This window comes from Sorex fumeus, unplaced genomic scaffold (genome assembly GCF_029834395.1).
Source record: "Sorex fumeus unplaced genomic scaffold, SorFum_2.1 ptg000039l, whole genome shotgun sequence".
Classification (NCBI taxonomy): domain Eukaryota; kingdom Metazoa; phylum Chordata; class Mammalia; order Eulipotyphla; family Soricidae; genus Sorex; species Sorex fumeus.
Genome location: NW_026606096.1, coordinates 23,339,504 through 23,361,760, shown reverse-complemented (window position 1 = coordinate 23,361,760; position 22,257 = coordinate 23,339,504). Strand labels below are relative to the sequence as shown.

At 39.3% G+C, this 22,257-nt stretch overlaps 1 protein-coding gene across 1 annotated transcript in view; it reads left to right on the top strand.

The window, feature by feature from the left end:
- The window catches only part of GLRB (glycine receptor beta), an 84,922-nt gene that overhangs the window by 46,902 nt on the left and 15,763 nt on the right, over positions 1-22,257 (top strand). Inside the window, exon 8 of the mRNA XM_056118896.1 lies at positions 5,207-5,359. Within this exon, the coding sequence (XP_055974871.1) occupies positions 5,207-5,359 (153 nt within the window). The remainder of the gene's footprint in view (positions 1-5,206; positions 5,360-22,257) is intronic.

Here is a 22,257-nt window from a genome sequence, read left to right as displayed (position 1 = left end):
ATATTTACAATCAATTTATCTTTACATTCACATATTGAATATTTCATAAATTTGTATTCACCAAGGTTTTTAAAAATTAAGTAGATTTGCTTTAGTTTACATAATTTTTGGTAACATATAGCATTAACTTTTTCACTTTAGTCATAAAAACTCTCCTGTATTTTTCTTTTGTATTTGTATTTTTTTCTTGGTATTACCAAGAAATTCTACCTTTGGTAAAATTCAGTTTATAGCCAAACATTACGGACAAGAATGATGTAATTAAACTTGTCTGTTGTCTTTAAGCATTTTTTAGCTAGTGGTTACACCAAATTCTAAATCTTAAAAAGCACATCTTTATCCTGCACATAAATAAATGTGTGAAATGATTGAACACCAGTAAATATTTTTGGCTTAGAGTACATAACATAAAATTAACCTCATACGCTGAATTTATTATTCTTTTGCAGAAACAAAAACATTACTCAAAACATTTATAATATGATTTGCTTAAACTTTAAATTTACTAGTTTGAGTCAAGAAAATACTAATATCTACCAACAATATAGGTTGTTGAGTGCTTATGGATCATCTGTGTTATATAACTTATAATATTAGTAAAAGGGTAATGAATTTTGATCAGTGCATTGAAGCTTATAATTAGTTCAGCAACTAACACATTACCACAAAATTTAAATTATGTACCAGGAGGTAAACAATTCAAAGATAATTTGTAATAATTTATAAAATTCAAAGAGATATTTAAGCTAAGATACTGCCATCATGACATCATTAAGGAAAAATTATAATTTTAAGTATTCTTGATATTGGAATAAAGGATAGAATGAATATTTGTATATCATCAATATTATAATAAATTGTAATAGTAACAATAGTAGTTACACTAGTAACTTGGAGATAAATTCATGTAAACGTGTTGTTGATCTTCAAACAAATGACCAGATTTGATAACATTTATACATTAGTAGGAACAAAAAATAGTAGACATAGAGTTACTAAAATAACATTTTGGGCATGAGAGCTAGTACAGGAGATATATCAATTCTCTTGCTTGTGGCTGACCCCACTTAGATCCCTGGCACTACATATGGTCACCAAAGCAAAGCCCAGAGTCAATCCTGACCAGAGTTAGAAGTAAACCCTGAACACCTCCCAGTGTAGCCTCCGAACTAACAAAACTGTTGCCTTTTTTAAAAATAAATCTGAGCATTATTAAAATTTGACCATTAAAATAATCAGTGAAGAGGACATAAACATATTGTTAGATATGAAATTGATTATTTGGAGTCAGTTTCTTTATTAAATTCATGAAATAGGTGATGTAAATGGACCAAGTGAAGCAATTGTTAGCCATTATGTCTCTTGTCATCCATTCGGTTTAAGGAGACCAAATATAGGTTTGTTTTTTTTTTTTTAAATTTTTTTCCTATTATTTATTTATTTTTTTACAGTTGTAGATTTACAATTTTTTGTGCTTGGGTTTCAGTTATACAATGATCAGATACCCATCCCTCCACCAGTGCCCGTTTTTCACCACCATGGATAATATCCCTCCCACCCCCCTCCCCCCATCCCCCCCTGTCTCTGTGGCAGGGCAATCCCCTGTGTTTTCTCTCTCCGTTTGGGTGTTGTGGTCTGCAAAAGAGGCATTGAGTGGCAAACATGTTCAGTCCATAGTCTACTTTCGACATGCATCTCCCCTCCTGGGAGTATCCTCCAAACATCCTTTATTTGGTGCTCCCCTCTCTATCTGAACTGCCCTTTCCTCTAGGATACCCGGCTGGCCTCTAAGTCATGGAGTAATCCTCCTGGTGGAATATAGGTTTTTGTTTGTTGCTTTTTGTTGTCATTTGTTTGTTTAATTTTATCTTTGAAATTTTTATTTTGGGTTATGTGTGGTGGTACTCAGGAACTATTCCAAAGCTTGGTGCTCAAGTTTTGTGTTTGGGGGTCACCCCCAGCAGTACTCAGGAACTACTCCCACTGTATTTCTATACGGTTGCTCCCAGAAGTACTGGGAGAAACATGCAATACCTGGAATCAAACCTAGGTTCCTGCATATGTTGTAGACCATTGGATCTCTCTGGCCCAGTAAGGAATTTTTACAGCCCCTTTAGTAATGAAACACTTAAACTTGAAAGAAACACATCTGTAGAAGATAACTTTTGGGGTGTCTCACTTTTGAGCATCATTGCACTGCTTGTCAGGAATTCTGTCACCACAATCCAATGAATTAAGCACTTTGCTTATTTGTATTTTATATAGCCAAGTACTGAGTTAAAGCATCCTTGCGTGATGCTTTTTGTTGGTGTACTGGGTTAGAGTGTCCAGTCCAACAATGCTCTGCTTCTCGTGAAATCAGTCCTATTTAAAGTCATCTGCAAACTTCACAATGTAGACTAAATTGTTTTGGATAAATTTGAAATACAAGTTAGTGGTTTCAAACTTCATCTAGAGTTGTAAACAAAGTTCATGTTGATGTTAGTTCTAAAAAAAAAAAAATGAAAAAATGTGTCCGGTGGTAGAGAACATTTGGGGAATTACAAAATTTATGGTAAGTAAAGGGGTTTTTTTTCTGTGGTATTTTTATTAGGGTATGTAAGTCAGTGATACCTCATTAGTTACAGAAAATAGCAATAAAAAGTCCTGTGGCTAACATCATAATAATTGGCACTTACTATATTTCAGTAAAAGTTTTCTTTTTTTTTAATCAGCACTTATATGAATCATCAGATAAAATATAGGTAAAACTATTTTAATGTTTGGACAATATTTATAAACATAGTTATAAATACTGAATATGCAAAATACATGGAACAATTAACAATGAAATAAGAGTGGGAAAGAGAGAGCACCATATAAATGATATGATGATCATTATTTTCTTTGACTTGCTCAGAAAATATGGCTCAACTTTAACTTTGTTAAAAATTATGCTTTTTTTAATTCACAAAGGTATAAATCACAAAGGTAGAGAACTGGGGAAACAAGAACACAAAAATACGTTGAAATTCTAAGTAAATAATGAAATAAAACATCACAGGAAGTAGAAACTAAAATGAATTTGCAGTGAACATTTATATCAATTAGCTGCCCACCTGCCTCTCATCAATGTAACAGTACCAGGAAATGATCAGAAAAAAGATCTAGACGTGTCTCATAAAAGTTTATGGACCAAATCACTATAATATCCAAGCATGTATTTTACTGCTGAATGCATCCAAATCTTGTGACGCTCCCCTAGAGAGTGACTTCATTAAAAAATGTCATGGAAACATGTTTCTGGAATACAGAATACAAGTTATTTAGCTTTTGTTTACACATAGTAAAATCATGAAAAAAATCCTGACATGGAGCACTCTACAGGAAAATTGTTACAATATTCCTGACAACTTACATGACCTAAAAATATAGGTCATTTTCCATTTCACATTTAGTAGATGGATATAAAATTAGATTTAGTGAGTGATGCTATTACAAAAGAGTTTTTTAAATACCACTTTAAGAAATTCTGCAAACCATTGTAACAAAATATGTCTGTGTTTGTTTATGTTTTGGAAATTTTGCACATAAGATCCTATGTTAGAAACATTTGTTATTTGTCTGGGCAGAATGTTGAATACTGTGTAACCAAAAAAAAAAAAAAGAGAGAAAGTGTTTTTCATTGTTTTTCCTTTCATATTGTTAACTCTGTGCATGATTTAAAAGAATTGCCTGTACTGAAATGAAAATTTGAAAATTAATTTTAAAAACTCTATTTCTTTTGTAAATTTAAAATGTAAAAAAAAATTGGTAAAATTTACTTCAATTTAAATCAGCCATTTTTTATTTATTAGTTAGTTTTAATATCATTAAATCATCTAACCTTGCAAGGATTATAATTAACACCAGAAACAGTACAATCTGAGTAGTTTAATGATAGGATGTGAATAATTATTCTTTTGTTTAAAATGTATTAAAATTCTTCGCATGAAAGTACTGCTCTAGTACAATTAATGTAAAAATATCAAGTTTATTTTGGTATTTGAAGAATATATATATGCATATATTCTTTCCAACTTGAAAAAATAATAGACAAAGACATGAGATCAGAATATTTTAAACTATAAAATTTTTGAAGGTAACGTTATCTTTTCCAAATATTTATTCACTATTTATTTGTTTCAACTTTTTAGCATATTATTATACAATTTAGTTTAATACAAAGAATTTTTAGCTTCTTGTTCTTCCATGCATAACCTTATAACTTTATTTTATTGAATGGCAGTTTCTAATTGTTTAGTATATTAAAAGTTGTAGACACTAAATAATGCATTGAAATTGCTAACTGAACGACAGAAATGTTTCCAAAATAACCTCAACCATCTGGAAATGTCTCTTTTATTTCAGTACTAGGAGGCTATTTGTGGCACTACGTTCTTTCCCAAGTCAGAAAAGGCTATTATGAGATTGCCCAAAATTTGTGAACAATTTGGACCACTAGTTGATGTCATGTCAGCTCTAGAATTAAATTGTGAAGTAATTTTTGCATTTGTTTCTGCTCATAAAAACGTGCCACCTTTTCCCTCAATTACGGTACATTTCTGAGCTTGGAAGGGAGAAAGGGAGAGTATTAGGAGGAATGAAAAGATATTTGCCCTCAATAATCTGTTAACTTAATTGAAAACACCTACTTCCTATCTTGGCTAATGCTGACTTGCGATTCTTGTCTTGTTAAAGTTTTAATCCCTTTGTAAGTCGTTTCTACGTAAAAATTAGTGTCTGTTGCCAAACAATTGTACCAGACAATGCACAGTCTAGGAATGTTCTTTAATAAGGCTTGTTCTACTTTGATTTACTGCTCTCCTTGTGACTCCCGGAGACCATTGACTCTGCGAGTACCTGTGTGGGTAATGAAAAGTTGAAGTGCGATGTCGAGTCTCTGAACAAAGACTTAAAAGCTGAGACACTGCCACAGTGGAGCAGCATGTGGTACCTATTTCTCAATGTCATAATAAAGCTGTGAAAGGTCAAGTGAGGCAGGGCCCATAATGTCATCCTTTGCTTGCCCATAAATTAGATATATTTAAAGAAAAGTTTTCGGTGTCGAGTTGCCTTTCTGGAACTGCTTCCAATAGATGTGAAACAATTCACAGAGTCCTTAACTAGTTTTTGAAGTTGCCTTTGGGAGAGAACCTCAGATCTGTCCTATGTTTGTTTCTGCCAGGTTACTACACGTGTGTGGAGGTCATCTTCACTCTCAGGAGGCAGGTCGGGTTTTACATGATGGGTGTCTACGCTCCGACCCTCCTCATCGTGGTTCTCTCCTGGCTTTCTTTCTGGATCAACCCAGACGCCAGTGCAGCCAGAGTGCCCCTGGGTAAAGAATTCCTTGCTTCTGTCTCTTGTCATAAATGGGTAATGTCGGAGCTGGAGCCATAGCATAGCATGTAGGGCATTTACCTTGCATGCGACCGACCTGGGTCAATTCCCAGCATCCCATTGGTCCCCCGAGCACAGCCAGGAGTAATTCTTGAGTGCAGAGCCAGGAGTAAACCCTGTGCATCCCCGAGTGTGACCACGAAAGCAAAAACAAACAAACAAACAAACAAAATAATGGACACCATCTTCATGAATTCACTGGATCAAAACAATGAGCTGTAGAACCCAATGTAATCTGTTTCCTTTTGTTTGAGACTGACCTCAAAAAATCTGATAGGGAGCTGGAGCGATAGCACAGTGGGTAGGGCATTTGCCTTGCATGCGGTCAACCCAAGTTCAATTCCCAGCATCCCATATGGTCCCCCAGCACTGCCAGGAGTAATTCCTGAATGCAGAGTCAGGAGTAACTCCTGAGCATCGCTGAGTGTGGCCCAAATAAAGCAAAAATTAAAAAAATAAAAACAAACAAAAGAATCTGATAGTACACTAGATTCTCTCAGTGTCTTTGTCCTATGTGTTACACTACAGTTTTCTTTTTTATGTTCCTGGCAATTTCAAGTTAATTTTTTCTACTTAGATTTCCAGGAAAAAATCATTCGCTATGTTTTCCAAGTTGGGCAGTAGCACAGTGGGTAGGGCGTTTGCCTTACACACGAGGACCCGATTTCAATTCCCCCACCCCTCTTGGAGAACCCAGCAAGCTACTGAGAGTATCCCAAAAAGCTACTGAGAGTATCCACACGAAAAAGTCCCGCAAGCTCCCCACAGGGTATTTGATAAGCCAAAAACAGTAACAAGTCTCACAATGGAGATGTGACTGGTGCCCACTCAAGCAAATCAATGAGCAACAGGAGGACAGTGCTACATACAGTGCAGTTTTCCAAGAAAACCAAATGACTAAAAATCCCAAATAGTATCAACATTGAAATTAAATAATTATTTTGGTTAAATATTTTTTATTATTTTTTTACTATTATTTTTAGTGAAACACCATGAGGTACAGTTGTAGATTTACAATTTTTTGTGCTTGGGTTTCGATTATACAATGATCAAATACCCATCCCTCCACTAGTGCCCATTTTCCACAAATATTTTTAATTAACATTATGTCCTAAAACTCTTAATTAGAAAAGGTATCATATGATTTATATTTCTTAAAGTAACAAAGTAACACCATCATTTTCTTAAACGTAAGTTTTGTAGACTGTATCATCAGTAGTGACTTGGACAAATAAGGGCTGGTTAGCTAGGCTTTCCAATTTGTCGTATTTTTATAGATTGTGGCATAGGAACACCATTAGCCAGATGTGAAAATTGCATCTGAGTTGGCCTAAATCTTTGCTTGGAAAATAACCACAAATCCTTCTTTTGGAGAAAGTGAATAAATTTCAAAATAAGGACATTATGGCAACTCATTTTACTTAGAGCACTTTAATTTGTTTCATTACTGCGTGCTTGTGCATGTAAGTGTGTGTGTGTGTGTGTGTGTGTGTGTGTGTGTGTGTGTGCGTTTTGAATTCCACCTGGAACTGATATACATAAGGCAGTGATAAATCTAACCTCTTGGTGAATGACTGGTTATAGCATTTCAGTTTTTTCATTTATCGAAAAGGTCTTATGCAAACCTCCCCTCTGGCTTATTGGAGGAATTAAATGAAATACAGATTTTTTAAAATAGGGAAGCATAAAAGAAGCAATGAAAATGACAATTTTATCTGAATAAGAAATAAAGAAATGCATTGGTTCACTTTCAGTAACAACCACAAAGACAAAGTCTGTATTTTAACAATCAAAACACATACCATGTTATCATTAATGTTACATATTTCCTTTGAAGATCACTTAATCACTTAATCACTTAACTTCCCGTTAGTCGTCGATTTGCTCGAGCGGGCGCCAGTAACGTCTCCATTTGTCCCTGTCGCGTGCTAGTGTAGCCCAATGGCATCTCTTCGCTCCGGGAACATGGAGGGCCTCAAACCGATCGTTCATGACCTTGACAAAGAAGTCTGACCATCTGGTAGGTGGGCGGCCACGCGGTCTCTTGACATCCCGTGGAATCCAATCAGTAACAGCTCTAGTCCAACGGTCGTCTTTAAATCTCATTACGTGACCAGCCCATCTGATTTTAGACACCTTGGCAAATGAGACAGCGTCCCTGATCCTTGATCGTCCACGGATGTCAGAACTCCGGATTCGTTCTCTCATTTGAGTGAAACGTGATATTCCAAGCATAGCTCTTTCTATTCTTCTTTGGGAGACCTGAATGGCGTTCTCATCTTGTTTGCGTAGGGCCCAGGTCTCTGAGGCATATGTTAATGCAGGAAGAACAGTGGAATCAAAGAGATGTGCCCGGAGCCGGAGGTTCTTCGTCCTCTTAGCTATTTCTTCGACGTTCTTGAAGGCGTTCCAAGCCGCTCTCTTCCTCCTGCGCAGCTCGGGTGCCAGGTCATTTGTCATGTTGACCTCTCGACCTAGGTACACATAGCTGTTGCATTCGGAGATGGTCGTTCCATTGAGAGCGAATGGGGCGTCAGGAACAAGGCTGTTTCTCATAAACATTGTCTTCGTAAGATTCAGCTGTAGTCCTACCTTTCCACACTCACGGTCAAAGTCGGCCAGCATTTGTGCCGCTTGGCTGATGTTTGGTGTTATTAAAACAATGTCATCAGCAAAGCGGAGGTGGTGTAGTTGCCGACCATCTATCTTCACTCCCATTCCTTCCCATTCCAGTCATCGCATGATGTTCTCGAGGGTGGCACTGAAGAGTTTTGGTGAAATGGTATCACCCTGCCGCACCCCTCTCTTGACATCAACGATCACTTCTTTGTAGAATGGTGAGATCCTGGTAGTGAATCCGCAATAGAGCTCACGGAGGATCCTGATGTATTGGGCTTGAATGCCCTGATTGGCTAGGGCTTCAATGACCGCTTCCGTCTCAACAGAATCAAAGGCCTTCAAAGGGCTGCAAAGTTCAAAAAGAGAACTCCCAGAACGACCACCAACTGGGAACTCTTTGGTACTATTGCGGCAACATGGGAAGATGCCATTGTTGACAACATTGACGAGGAATACGATCGACTGGTTCAGCACCTCCATGAATGTGCGAGGAACGCCAAGAGAGAGATAGCCACAAAAAGTCGCCTATCTTCGAAAACTCTTGAGCTAATTCGCCAGCGTGGTTTGGCGCATGCCTCAGGCAACCGCAAGCTAACGTCCGAGCTTGCAAAGCAGTGCAGAGATGCGATCAAGGAAGACCTCAAAGAGAGAAGAGCAGAAGTACTGGTAGATGCGGCAGAAGCCGGGAAAAGTATTCGTAACGCCCGCCTGTCCTTCGCCAACTATAAGACCAAGATGACTGCCCTCCGACGTCCTGATGGATCCATCACATCCTCCAGAACGGCAATGGAGAAGATTATCCATGACTTCTACTCAAATCTCTTCGATAGCCATGTCCACTTGCCGACATACCAAATTCCACAGGATGGGTATGTCGTTCCCAACGTTCTCCCTTCCGAAATCCGACACGCCATTTCGTCAGTAAAGAAGCAAACAGCACCCGGCCCAGACAAGGTCAGACCTGAACACCTGAAGAACCTGCCGTCAGTACTCATCAATACACTGGCTCGGCTCTTCACTCGCTACCTGTCTGAATGCAAGGTTCCATCTCAATGGAAAACCAGCAGGACCGTACTACTGTTCAAGAAGGGAGACATCCATGACATTGGCAACTATCGCCCGATCTGCCTATTGTCTGTCATCTACAAGTTGTTCACTCGAGTCATCCTGAATAGGATTGGCAGAACACTAGATGAAGGACAACCATGTGAGCAAGCAGGGTTCCGCAAAGGATTCAGCACCATCGACCATATCCACACGATAACCAAGCTCATTGAGGTTTCTCGGGAGTTCAAGATGCCGCTCTGCTTAACGTTCATTGATTTAAAGAAGGCCTTTGATTCCTCTGAAGATAGTGGTAATTAATAGATTAATTAATTTAGGAAATGAGACTTAACTCTATAGCTTATATTCTGGGAATTAAAAACCCAAATATAGATTAAAATTCTTAGACTTGTGAAAAATATTAATTTTTTGCAAACAATCTTTTTTGTTTGATTACTGGTTAGAAGGGGGAATGGAGCGATAGCACAGTGGGTAGGACATTTGCCTTGCCAACCCAGGTTTGATTCTTCTGCCCCTCTAGAACAGCTTGGCAAGCTACCAAGAATATCCCTCCCGCATGGCAAAGCCTGGCAAGCTCCCCATGGGGTATTGGATATGCCAAAAACAGTAACTAGTCTCACAATGGAGACATTACTGGTGCCTTCTCAAGCAAATCAATAAACAATGGGAGGACAGTGCTACAGTGCTACTAATTAGAAATAATTTACTCTCATGCAGAAATATAAATTGAATGGTCCACTTTTAAATAACACATAGGCGACATCTCAATCCTGGCTTGTCTTTGAAGGAATTTACACTAAGTCCTCATCAACATAAAGGATTCTAATATGAGTCATGAACTGTCACTTAGGGTTCAATAGACCTGTTGTAAGGAGCAGAATTGATTAATAGTTTAAAAATCAGTCATTAGGAGCCAGAGAAGTATTACAGTGGATAGGGCAATTGTGTTGCATGTGGCAGATCCAGCTTTGATCCTACACACCTCATATGGTCCTCTGATCACTGCCGTGAGTTATCTTTGAGCTCAGACCTGGAGTAAGACCTGAGCTCTTCCAGGCATGGCACAAATATAAAAAAAAAAAAGTAACAGGAGTAGAACCTGGGTTTGAACATCTGTTGTATGTTTACTAGTTCTATCAAGTTGAAAAATATATCTCACCCTTTCTAACACCCTCTCTTGATATGTTAGTAGGGATAGAAGCATTTCCAAGGGTGACTTGGACAATTGAAAAAAAGTGAGTACAAAGCCATTCAAGGCCCATTATACCAGGAGATGGGGTGACAGTACACTCCTCACCTGCAGCTGTCCCAGTTTGGTCCTCAGTATCCCACATGGTCACATAGTCCCCTGAACGCACTATGAATTGCCCCTGAGCATAGAGCCAGGAGTCAATTCTGAGCACCATCAGGTGTGACCACCAAACAAGCAAACAAAATGACAAGACCTAATAGACCTCATTTATATAGCGCTATTCTATAGTTTAAAACTACTTTTATAAATTTTGATTTAGTTAACAAATGTAGTATACATACATGTTCAAAGAGGTAAAGATATAATTAGTTCATAAAAAGTTTCCTATAGAATAAAATAAATTCATTTATAATCCCATTGAATCAAAGTGGTCTTTTCCCCCACACTCCACCCCCACCCAGCTGTGCTCAGGTCTTACTCCTGGCTCTGCACTTAGGAATCACTCCTGGTGGTGCTCAAGGGACCATATGGGATGCCAGGGATTCAACTCAAGTCAGCTGTATGAAAGGCAAATGCACTACCCACTGAACTATCATCCCAGCCCCTGAATTAATGTGTTTATTACCCAATGACCATGAGAAACATGAACTCTTCTTTGCAGTTTGTATGTTTTCTTGCACTATTTTTTAAGTAGATGACTTATCGAGATCACACAATTAATTTTTTTTTATTAAAGAGTCATGATTTACAAGGTTTCTAATGGTTGAATTTTAGGCATACAACAAGTCAACACCAATACCTCCACCAGTGTCAAATTCCCTCTACCAGTGATCCCAGATTTCTTCTGCTTCCCAGTCCCCTACTATCAATTTAACACACACATATTACAAAGTGTCAGCACTTGCCACTTAGAACTCATATTTTCCGTTGTGTTGTTATGGTTATATGGCTATATCCAGGAGATCACACAAAATTTAAACAAGAAAAGTTGTTAGTCTCAATGAATTTGCATTCTCCTTGGAAGAAACTGGATTCAGAATTAGTAGATAAATTCAGAAATATAACAGTGGTGAGGTTTCTAACTTATTTGTCTCTTCTTTAGTTCTGGTGAACTGTGAAGTCCATGAGAGCTTTTGATCAAGATTTGATTTACATATTAACAATTTATCTTTATCTACTTAGCTTTTAAAGCAGAATGAGATGGAGTGAGGCTCAAAGGAAGGGAAGCAGTTAGGTTGAAATTTTCACGACATAGCTGAAAAAGTCATGGTATGGTTCAGGGTGTAGTAATGGAGGTGTTAGTAAATAGAACGTGGCTATTTCAAGATTAAAATGATTGAAGAGGTCAAGGGAGATAAGACAGGAGATAAAGCCATCCCCAGTTCAATTCTCCCAAGGCCAACCCTGGTCAAAATGAGCACAATAGTCCCTGTGCATGCCAACCTCAAATAGAACAAAACATATATAGATATAGAAATATAGAAATATATATATGGAAATATGTACAAGTATAGAAATGTATATGTGTTGTATACAGGATTTAAGAAAGTAAAAGAATCAAGGGACTGGAGAGATAATGTAGGGTGTTTGCCTTTTATGCAGGTGAGCCCCATTCAATCTCTGGATCTTTATGTGTTCCCCTCACCCCCCTCCCCACCCAAGGATGATCCCTCAGCAGAGAGCCAGTAGTAGGCTCTGAGCACCTCTGTGTGTGACCAACAAGCAAACTAAGAAGCAAACTGTGTGCAAGGAGGGGCGGAGAGATGATACAGTAATAGGGTACATGCATAGGATATGCCAGACCTGGCTTTTATAGGACTCCGAGCATCATCAGGTGCAGCCCTGGAGATTCTTGAGCATCTCCACATGAGGCCCTGAAAGCCCCAGTACCACAGGGTCCAAGAAGCTGAGCATCCTGAATCTTTGCATTGAACCAACGGCCCTCTTGGCCAAGAATTACTGGTGGACTCTGATGGACATCTCAGGACAGGTTGGGAACACTCCCCCAACCCCAACTCACCTGCCCCCCAACCAAAATATGAGAGAGGGTCATAAGGTCTAGATCTGTAGAGGACTCGATTTCCATGCAGCTGTCCTAGTTTGACCTCTGGTACCACATTGGCCAGCTCGGGTACTGCCAGGAGTGATCTCTGAACACAGAAGCAAAGCGGTGTTGAGATCCAAAACACTGTCCTTCAAAGATGGGAAAGGACTGGTGATCTAGAAAAATGGAGAGAGACATCTTTGCTCAGATAAAGTGGTTGCTTTCAGGAATCAACACATTCCCACAAAAGGCCGGAGAGCAAATGGCAGATTTGTGAGCCATGCCGTTTCTTTTCAACACCTTGAATTTTCTGCTGTAGCACTAAAGTGGGCTTTGATGATGAATAACTGATTGGGTGTGGATTTGTTCTAACAGAAGTTTATAAGAATAAGCATTGGACTAGGTTTTCTCTGTTTCCCAGAGTATTGATTTTGGATCCATAGAATGAGGAGAATAGTATTTAGGTACAGCAGAACAAGTGTAGAGTAGGCCTGTAATTGACACTTTTCTTAGTAAACTAGGAAATAAAGTCTCGAATTTTAAGTGAGATCGACCTAAATGATTGTAGGCATAAAGAGTAAGAGGAAGTAGAATGTAGATAAGGAAAATATACTCTGACTGAAGGCTAAGATCATGGATTTCTGAAGGTTTTTAGTGATCTCAAGTTTAAAGTCAGATCAGTCATCACATTAGCATGTTTATCTCTAGACATACATTAAAAGAAAACTAGAAAAGACATTTATGTGTCTAACATTCATCCACGTTTGTGCATCTTTTAATGTTTGGTTCTGTGGGTTGAGGATGTCACTCCAATCCAGAGCTCATGCTTGGCCTGGCACCACCGATTCTTCAAGTCCCCCTCAGAGGGCCTCCAGCAGCAAAGAAACGAATATTTGCTTCTTTTTCATTGCCCAGGAGTACTTCCCTGTCTCTGTATGCCACTCTTTGTTTTAACGTTCCACAATTGATGGATCTATGGGCTTTTCCAGTTTTTGACTATGATAAATAATATTGCTATGGACAATGGTATACAAGTCTCTTCACGCGTATATGCTTTCACTATTTGTGAGTGAAAACCTAGGAATGCGACTTATGTATTTCATAGTAAAACACATTTTACTTGTATTAAAACCATCAAAATGATGATGTGCTTTGCATTCCTACAAGTTGTTTCCCATATTCCCCAATGCTGATTTTTTTAATTTTACATTTTGATAGTGGCCATAAATTCTGTTACAATGTTAACTTATTGAGAGATTCTTGATTCTTGGTAGAAATAATTGAACCATTTATTTTTGGTAGAAATAAATAATTGAACAATTTACTCTTACTAGAGCTGTAGATTTCTTTCTGTTTTGGGTTCTTCGAGCACTCCTGCATTTGTTTAAGGCTTTCTCCTGGCTCTGTGCTCAGGGATCACTCCTAACAGTGCTCAGATGAACTTATAGTGTGCCAGGTATGCAATCCAGGCAAGTACCCTACCCACTGTCTCTCCTGTCCCAGCTATAGATTTTTTGTTATAGTTCCCATTGACAAATATTGCTGTGAAACAAATTCAAAGTTTAGTTTAAAAAAAAATCATTGTAGATGTTATTGAGGCCAAACTGAGGACCCATCCTTGAAGGAATTTTCTACTAAGGACTTATCTGAATAACTGACTTGTTTGTAGGTTTTGGTCAATCATGAGTATAGGGGGAGAAAAATCATTCTTTATGAAAAAGACATTTAGTTAATTTCTAATATGCATGTCTAAAGACATGCTGTTTGATAAATAAAATATTCCTACCAACCCCTCACAACGTCAGAATTAGTCTCTTGATCTGTGTCAAGCTGTCTGCATGGGACAAAGTAACTATAGAGTTTATTTGAATCTCTTCCTGCAAGTACCAATAGAGCTAATGGTGCTTTGTGATGCTCTTGCATCTTTTTTTTTTAATGGATATTCCTTTTTATTTATTTATTTTTTTTGTTTCTTTCTTTTTTTTTTTTTTACAGTTGTAGATTTACAATTTTTTGTGCTTGGGTTTCGATTATACAATGATCAGATACCCATCCCTCCACCAGTGCCCATTTTCCACCACCATGGATAATATCCCCCCACCCCCATCCCCCCATCCCCCCCGTCTCTGTGGCAGGGCAATCCCCTGTGTTCTCTCTCTCCTTTTGGGTGTTGTGGTCTGCAAAAGAGGCATTGAGTGGCAAACATGTTCAGTCCATAGTCTACTTTCGACATGCATCTCCCCTCCTGGGACGATCCTCCAAACACCCTTTATTTGGTGCTCCCTTCTCTATCTGAACTGCCCTTTCCCCTAGAATACCCGGCTGGGCTCTAAGTTATGGCGTAATCCTCCTGGTGCTGATTTCAGCTATTTTTGGGTATTAATCTCATATTTTGTTACTTTATATCCCCCAGATGAATGCAATCTTTCTATGTCTATCCCTCTCTTTCTGACTCACTTCGCTTAGCATGATACTTTCCATATTGTACCACTTGTATTTAAATTTCATGACTTCATCTTTTCTAACAGCTACATAGTACTCCATTGTGTAGATGTACCAAAGTTTCTTTAACCAGTCATCTGTTCTTGGGCATTCAGGTTTCTTCCAGTTTCTGGCTATTGTAAAGAGTGCTGCAATGAACAAACAAGTGCAGATGTCACTTCGACTATACATTTTTGCCTCTCTGGGATATATTCCCAGGAGTAGTATTGCTGGGTCAAATGGGAGCTCAATTTCTAATTTTTTGAGAATCGTCCATACTGTTTTCCAGAAGGGCTGAACCAGTGGACATTCCCACCAACAGTGAAGGAGTGTCCCTTTCTCGCCACATCCACGCCAGCATCGGTTGTTTTTGTTCTTTTGAATGTGGGCCAGTCTCTGAGGTGTGAGATGGTATCTCATTGTGGTTTTGATCTGCATCTCCCTGATGATTAATGATGTAGAGCATTTTCTCATGTGCTTTTTTGCCATTCGGATTTCTTCTTTGAGAAAGTTTCTGTTCATTTCATTGCCCCATTTTTGGATGGGGTTGGATGTTTTCTTCTTGTGGAGTTTAACCAGTATTTTGTATATCCTGGAGATGCTCTTGCATCTTGCACTGTAGCACTGTCTTCCCATTGTTCATTGATTTGCTGGAGCAGGGAACCAGTTATGTCTTACAGCAAATTGTGAGACTTGTTGTTACTGTTTCTGGCATACCGAATACACCACAGGGAGCTTGCCAGGCTCTGCCGTGTGGGCGGGATATTCTTGGTAGCTTGCTGGGCTCTCTGAGAGGGATGGAGGAATCAAACCCGGATTCACTGTGTGCAAGGAAATACCCTACCCGCTGTGCTATCACTCCAGCCCTTGAGTCTTGTGGTGGCAAGCAAAGCACATGCCAGCTTGACAAGGGATGGCTTCTTCAGAGTGGGAACTTTCACCGCCTTTCCTTTGTTTTTCTCCCCCTTGGGATCTTATGAACAAAATCTGGGCCTCTTATGTTGGTCAGTTATTCCAGATGATTTCTAGGTGTTAAGTGAATTAAGAAAGTTGTTAGTATAAAACTGTTAATATTGTCCACATATCTTTGAATAATTGGAATGGGTGATTTTCCAATTTACATTCCATCACTTAATCACTTAACTTCCCGTTAGTCGTCGATTTGCTCGAGCGGGCACCAATAATGTCTCCATTTGTCCCTGTCGCATGCTAATGTAGCCCAATGGCATCTGTTCGCTCCGGGAACATGAAGGGCCTCAAACCAATCATTCATGATCTTGACGAAGAAGTCTGACCATCTGGTAGGTGGGCGGCCACGCGGTCTTTTGACATCCCGTGGAATCCAGTCGGTAACAGCTCTAGTCCAGCGGTCGTCTTTAAATCTCATTACGTGACCAGCCCATCTGATTTTCGACACCTTGGCAAATGAGACAGCGTCCCTGATTCTTGATCATCGATGGATGTCAGAACTCCGGATTCTTTCTCTCATTTGAGTGAAACGTGAAATTCCAAGCATAGCTCTTTCTATTCTTCTTTGGGAGACCTGAATAGCGTTCTCATCCTGTTTGCATAGGGCCCAGGTCTCTGAGGCATATGTTAATGCAGGAAGAACAGTGGAATCAAAGAGATGTGCCCAGAGCCGGAGGTTCTTCGTCCTTTTAGCTATTTCTTCGACGTTCTTGAAGGCGTTCCAAGCCGCTCTCTTCCTCCTGCGCAGCTCGGGTGCCAGGTCATTTGTTATGCTGACCTCTCGACCTAGGTACACATAGCTGTTGCATTCGGAGATGGTCGTTCCGTTGAGAGTGAATGGGGCATCAGGAACGAGGCTGTTTCTCATAAACATTGTCTTCGTAAGATTCAGCTGTAGTCCTACCTTTCCACACTCACGGTCAAAGTCGGCCAGCATTTGTGCCGCTTGGCTGATGTTTGGTGTTATTAAAACAATGTCATCAGCAAAGCGGAGGTGGTGTAGTTGCCGACCATCTATTTTCACTCCCATTCCTTCCCATTCCAGTCGTTGCATTTCATATCTTGTTAAATTTTGAGGGTTTTTTTCCCCTTAATCTTCTAACTAAATATATTTATGTTATTTCTTTTTCCAAGACATCAGACTTGATTTTATTGTTATTTTCATTTATCTTATTTTATCAATGATTTTATTTATTTGTTGGTTTTTTGGGGGGTCACACTCCCAATGCTCATGGCTTACTCCTGGCTCTGTGTTCAGGGGTCATTCCTGGTGCTCTCAGGGATCACATGCAGTGCAAAGGATCAAATCCTGGTGCGCCATGTGGGAGGCAACTTTTTTGTTTGTTCATGGAAATTCAGGTCATTGGTTTTAGGTTTTTCTTCTTTCCAAATGTGGTCATTTGGCATTACACTACTTTAAGTACTGCTTTAGCTCCAATGTGTACACTTTAATACAATGTATTTATTCCTTCAAGAAACATAACATATGTGTAAACTCACACAAAAAGGGGCACGGCACACAGCGGCGGTGGCTCTATCTCTCCCGCCACACGTGTTCGGTAGTCTCACCCTTTTCCCACCCCGGAGAGGTTGATGGCGATGGTCAGGCGGAGGAAGGAACGAGGGCCAGGCTGGTTGGTATTAGTAGCAGTTTATTCTGATCCTCTCTTCATCTCTGTCTCTGTTCCCCTATGCCCCATCTACAGTCTCATTATATCTCTCTCCAAGAGGAATTGGGGGAATAATTACACATAGGTGTGGTCACAATCAATAGGGGTAGAAATCAATAGGAGTAGCCTCAGGGAAAGCCGCTCCTAAGACAGATCCTTTCTCAGCAGGAGGACCCACCCTAGAGCGGAATCCCAAGGGTGTGTCTCTTCTCTCCTTGTTGACTAGCATATAAGCATATATGATATAAATCATTTTGTATGGGTACAGTAAGAAATATCTTAAACTTATAGAATTGCTCTCCTAGGGCCATCTCAATCTCAGACTACAGTGCTCAGGCCAGATAGTCTTTCCCACCCCTAGCAGGATCCTAGTCTCGTCGTTACCTTTGGATCATGACAGCATTTGTCTATGATCAAACTCTTAACTTATAGTTAAGAATTGTGGCACTTTGGCCTGGCCCATTTCGCTGCCAGGGTAGCTCACCGCTTGCCCTGGGTTCATTCAGTCCCTCATCGGGACCCTGCTTTTGGGGTTTTAGGAACTAAGGGCAACTGAGGCTTAAGTGGAGAAAGCAGATACCCGGGAGTGAATAGTATTCAAGGCCAATCAAATCCTAAGTTACAAAGCATAATGTTAACGGTCTTCCTGTATCTATACAAAAAGGATATTACTTTAAAGTAAACTGTTCATAAGGCATAAGGAGAGGAGAAAGGCAATATTTCACTCATACATATAAAATCATAGATTTCTGGGAAACTGGTCTTACAAATTAAGGGTCTGATTAAGGGGAAAGCTGATTAACTGGGTGGGGAAGAGAGCATAGGGAAGACTGTTTACAGATAAACACAATGGAGCGGAAGTGCCTCAGGAGCACTGTGATGGGTGTAACCAGATTGATGGGTGTAACCAGATAAACCTAAGCTTCTTGTGGAAGAAGGACAAAGCAATGTCACCCTACAACCATAATGTACTTTTGTCTTTTCTAAATTAAAAGGCTAATTTCCTTGTTAAATATTTATTTCTGATTCATACATTCGTTAGAGTTTTATATAAATAGTTTGATTTTTGAAAATTCAGATTTTTCATAAGTCCTGGAATATGACTGATTTTTACTTCTGGCAAGAATGTACTCCCTGGTTTCAAAGAAAAGTGAGATTACATTACTGCCATTAGATTGTTAAATTTTCAGTTAATATAGTAATTAGACTCACAAATCTTTCTATTTTCATTCTGAATTGTTCCCAAGAAATCAGACTGTTAATCTCAGACTATTAAGGCGTAGGTTTTTATGATCTCAAAGGAGAAAAACCTCACATAAAATTTAAATCAAAAGAGAGATCAAAAGAAAGATCACTTTGCAGGTGGCCAGGAGAGTGGGGAGCAAAGGCCTGGGGGAAATAGAGTTTCCATCTCTGTTCTTTATACCTCAGTCACCAAGGAGAGGCCAGATCTGGGTCAGGACTGGAAAAGTTGGCTTCAAGTGCTTACATGGCACTTAAATTCTTGTCCCACCAGCCCCTCAAGACAGACCATCAAGCTGCTTCAAAAACAACCTGTGTTGTCTGGCCAGGGAAAGGGTCCCCACCACCCCAGTTTCTGGGAAGCCCTGGATTCAGGCTTGAGAAAAGAAAAAATTGCTCTTTGAGTCTTAGCTTTCACACAGCCATTCCAGGACCACTGCTTTCCCTTACTTGCAGGAGAAAGTGGCGGGGGGAGGGGGGGGGAGAGAGAGAGAGAGAGAGAGAGAGAGAAGGGAGGGGAGGGGAAGAGAGAAGGAGAGGGAGGAAAAGAGGGAGGGAAGGAGGGAGGGAGGGAGAGAGAAGGGAGAAAGTGGGGAAGAGGAGGGAGGGGGAGAGGGAGAGAGGGAGGAAGAGAGAGGGAGAGGGAGGGAGGGTGGGAGAGAGGGAGGGAGGGAGGGAGAAAGAGGGAGAGATGGAGTGAGAGGGAGGAGAGAGAGTAGGGAAGATGAGGGGAGAGGGGAAGAGGGAAAAAGAAAGAGGGAGAGGGAGAGAGGGAGGAGAGGGAGAGGAAGAAGGAGGGAGAGAGGGGGAGAGAGAGAGAGAGGGGCAGAAAGAGGGAGAAAGAGAGAGAAAGAGAGAGAGGTGACTCTTTAAGGGGGAAACACATTTGCTTCTTCAGAGAGGCAAAGACGGTATTTGAGAGGAGATTCTATACAATTCTCCAAATTGTCCTAGCCTGAAGCTCTCCACCTACATAAAAGTGAACCTGGGCATTTTCTCAGGGAAAGCCTTGTCCTGGAGGGTAGTCCTATTCTTTCTGTGATTTTAGATTCTCCTTTTGTTAGGGGTCTGCCTTCTCTGGGCGGAGCCTCATTTTCTGCTTCTGGGTGGTGAGTCAGGTTCTCCATCTCAAAAGAACACAGGACTTCTCTCTCAGTGTATTGTTTTCCTTTATACCTTTGGGCTGCTTCATGGCTGGGCAATTTCTTTTTAATTTTTTTGTCCCAAAATCTCATTGCTAGGCTCCCCTATCTATCTGCAACCACCCAAAACTGGTATTTCAAAAAAAATAATAATAATTTGGGGGAAATTACTTAATTTAGAATATTTTTAGATCCCCCTAGCTTTCTTTGAAATTATACCATTATGAAATGAATCCATGCTAGCAGAGTTGAGTAGTACTTTTATATTAATTTTTATTTTTGTTAATCTCTATTTTATTTTCTTTTTAGTGAAGCAAAATATTGAATAAAATTAACTTAGAGACATGTGAAGGGAAAGAGAGAGAGAAAGAAAAAGAGAGAAAGTGTGAGAGAGAGCATATTTTCTTCTTAGCATTATTATTTCCCAGAATCTCATTACCAGGGCCCCCTATCTATGTGCCTGCAACTTTTTCTTCTAGAGATTTCATTCTCTTAAATCCGAAAGGGGTCCCTGGGTGAAGGGGTGAAGGTGTGTCTTCAGTAAATGCTTCCTGCTGGCAAAGTAAGGGGGTGATTTTGTTAAGTAGTTTACTTCAGTGTGAGTTAAAATTCACTTGGAGTTTAGGTAGTGGCTGGCATCTGTATACTCACAATTGCTTTCTAATTTGGTTTCTGTTGTTTGTTAATGGCAAATGGCATATGTTTCTTTTCTATAGCTTTTTTCAGCTCTTTTGTCAGTTTGCTTTTAGCAATCAGTACTTGGCTTCCACAGTATGTGCTGTTAATTATTTTGTCTCTTCTGAGTTTAACCTCTCAGTTTGGCTGAACAAGAAGTTTTAAATCTAAAATTACATTTACCCAACGTTTGTAGGAATTGCAAGAATGGTAAGAAGTGATATCAGTTTTATGACATTCCACCATTTGTAAGGATTGATAGCAATTTTATGACTTTTGCCCATATTTAAAATCTGCAGAATTCATTTTTATACTGTGAAATAAGAATCTGAACAAATTGTGATGTTAAAAATAGATTTTAGGAGTATACCAAGAAGTCTTGATAATTATTAAAGACAAATTTCACTAAATGTGGAAAGTTTATAACATATATTAGAATTATAAAATCACACTTTTTATGAATGACAGGTTTTTTATGTCATTTATTTCATTAATTGACATACAAGCAACTTTATTATGCATTCATTATTCAACAATGAAGTCATTCCATTTGAAAGCTATATTAAGATAAGGGCTGGAACAACAGTACAAACAGTAGGGGGCTTGGCTTACATCAGGCCAAGCAGGTTTTAATCGCAGGGATCCCATATGGTCATCTGAGCCCACAAGGAGTGATTCCCAAGTGCAGAGCCTGGAGTAAGCCCTGAGCACTGCCAGGTATGGCCCTAAAACAAACAAACACCCCCCCCCCCCAGCAACAATGCTAAAATATTTGTTGAAAGAAATACATAGGTCAGACCTCTTAGTTTAGAATAAAAGCAAATATTTATTTTGTTTTTATATATTTTTCTGAAGAGTAGGTCCATATTGGAATTTACATTCTTTATCTTCATTTCTATTCTTCTACCTTGGAGATGATCACGGTCACGGTCACGGTCCTCCCGTTGTTCATCAATTTGCTCGAGCGGGCCCAGTAACATCTCCATTGTGAGACTTGTTGTTACTGTGTTTGGCATATCGAATACATCACGGGTATTCAGGCTCTGCCGTGCGGGCGAAATACTCTCGGATCATTTTAATAAAATTGACAACTATAACTTCCAACTTAATGACCAGTAGCATGCTTTCACTCTCCCCAGAAAATTTCATTAACGTCATATCTCTTCTTCTAATGATGTTCCCTTCTGTTCCCTTTTTCTTACATCCTAGAGGGACATCTTTGCTTCCAAATAACCATTGCAAAGTTATTTCTCTCCAAATGACACTGGCTGATAAAGTTCACTGTGCTCAGTCACGGTCACCTGTTCTGTTTCTTGCTTTTTATCTAATTTAGCTCTGTTTTTATACCACCATCATTTATTTGGTTAGTCTACTCTTCCCATCTTTCACTTGTTTTCATTCATTCTGGTCAGTCTCATCCTTCATTTCATTTTAGATAGTAACCAAATCTTTTAAAAGAAATACTTTGCACATTCTTAGCACTTTGACAAAGCCATTTTACTTCTCTAAAATTTAATTTTTCAAAAGTTTTCTACCTAATAAAGTGAAAAAATTCAATAGCATTCCCAAGAAAGCTTCTCTAATTTGATAATATTCTCAATTTTGTCATAATTCCAGTTCCTAATATACTGAAATAAAAATTGAGGTCAATTTACTATAATTTGATACATTCTGCTCTGTTGATGAGCACAAAGTGCTATTGAATTATGGAGAATAGTGTCAATATACTTTGTACCA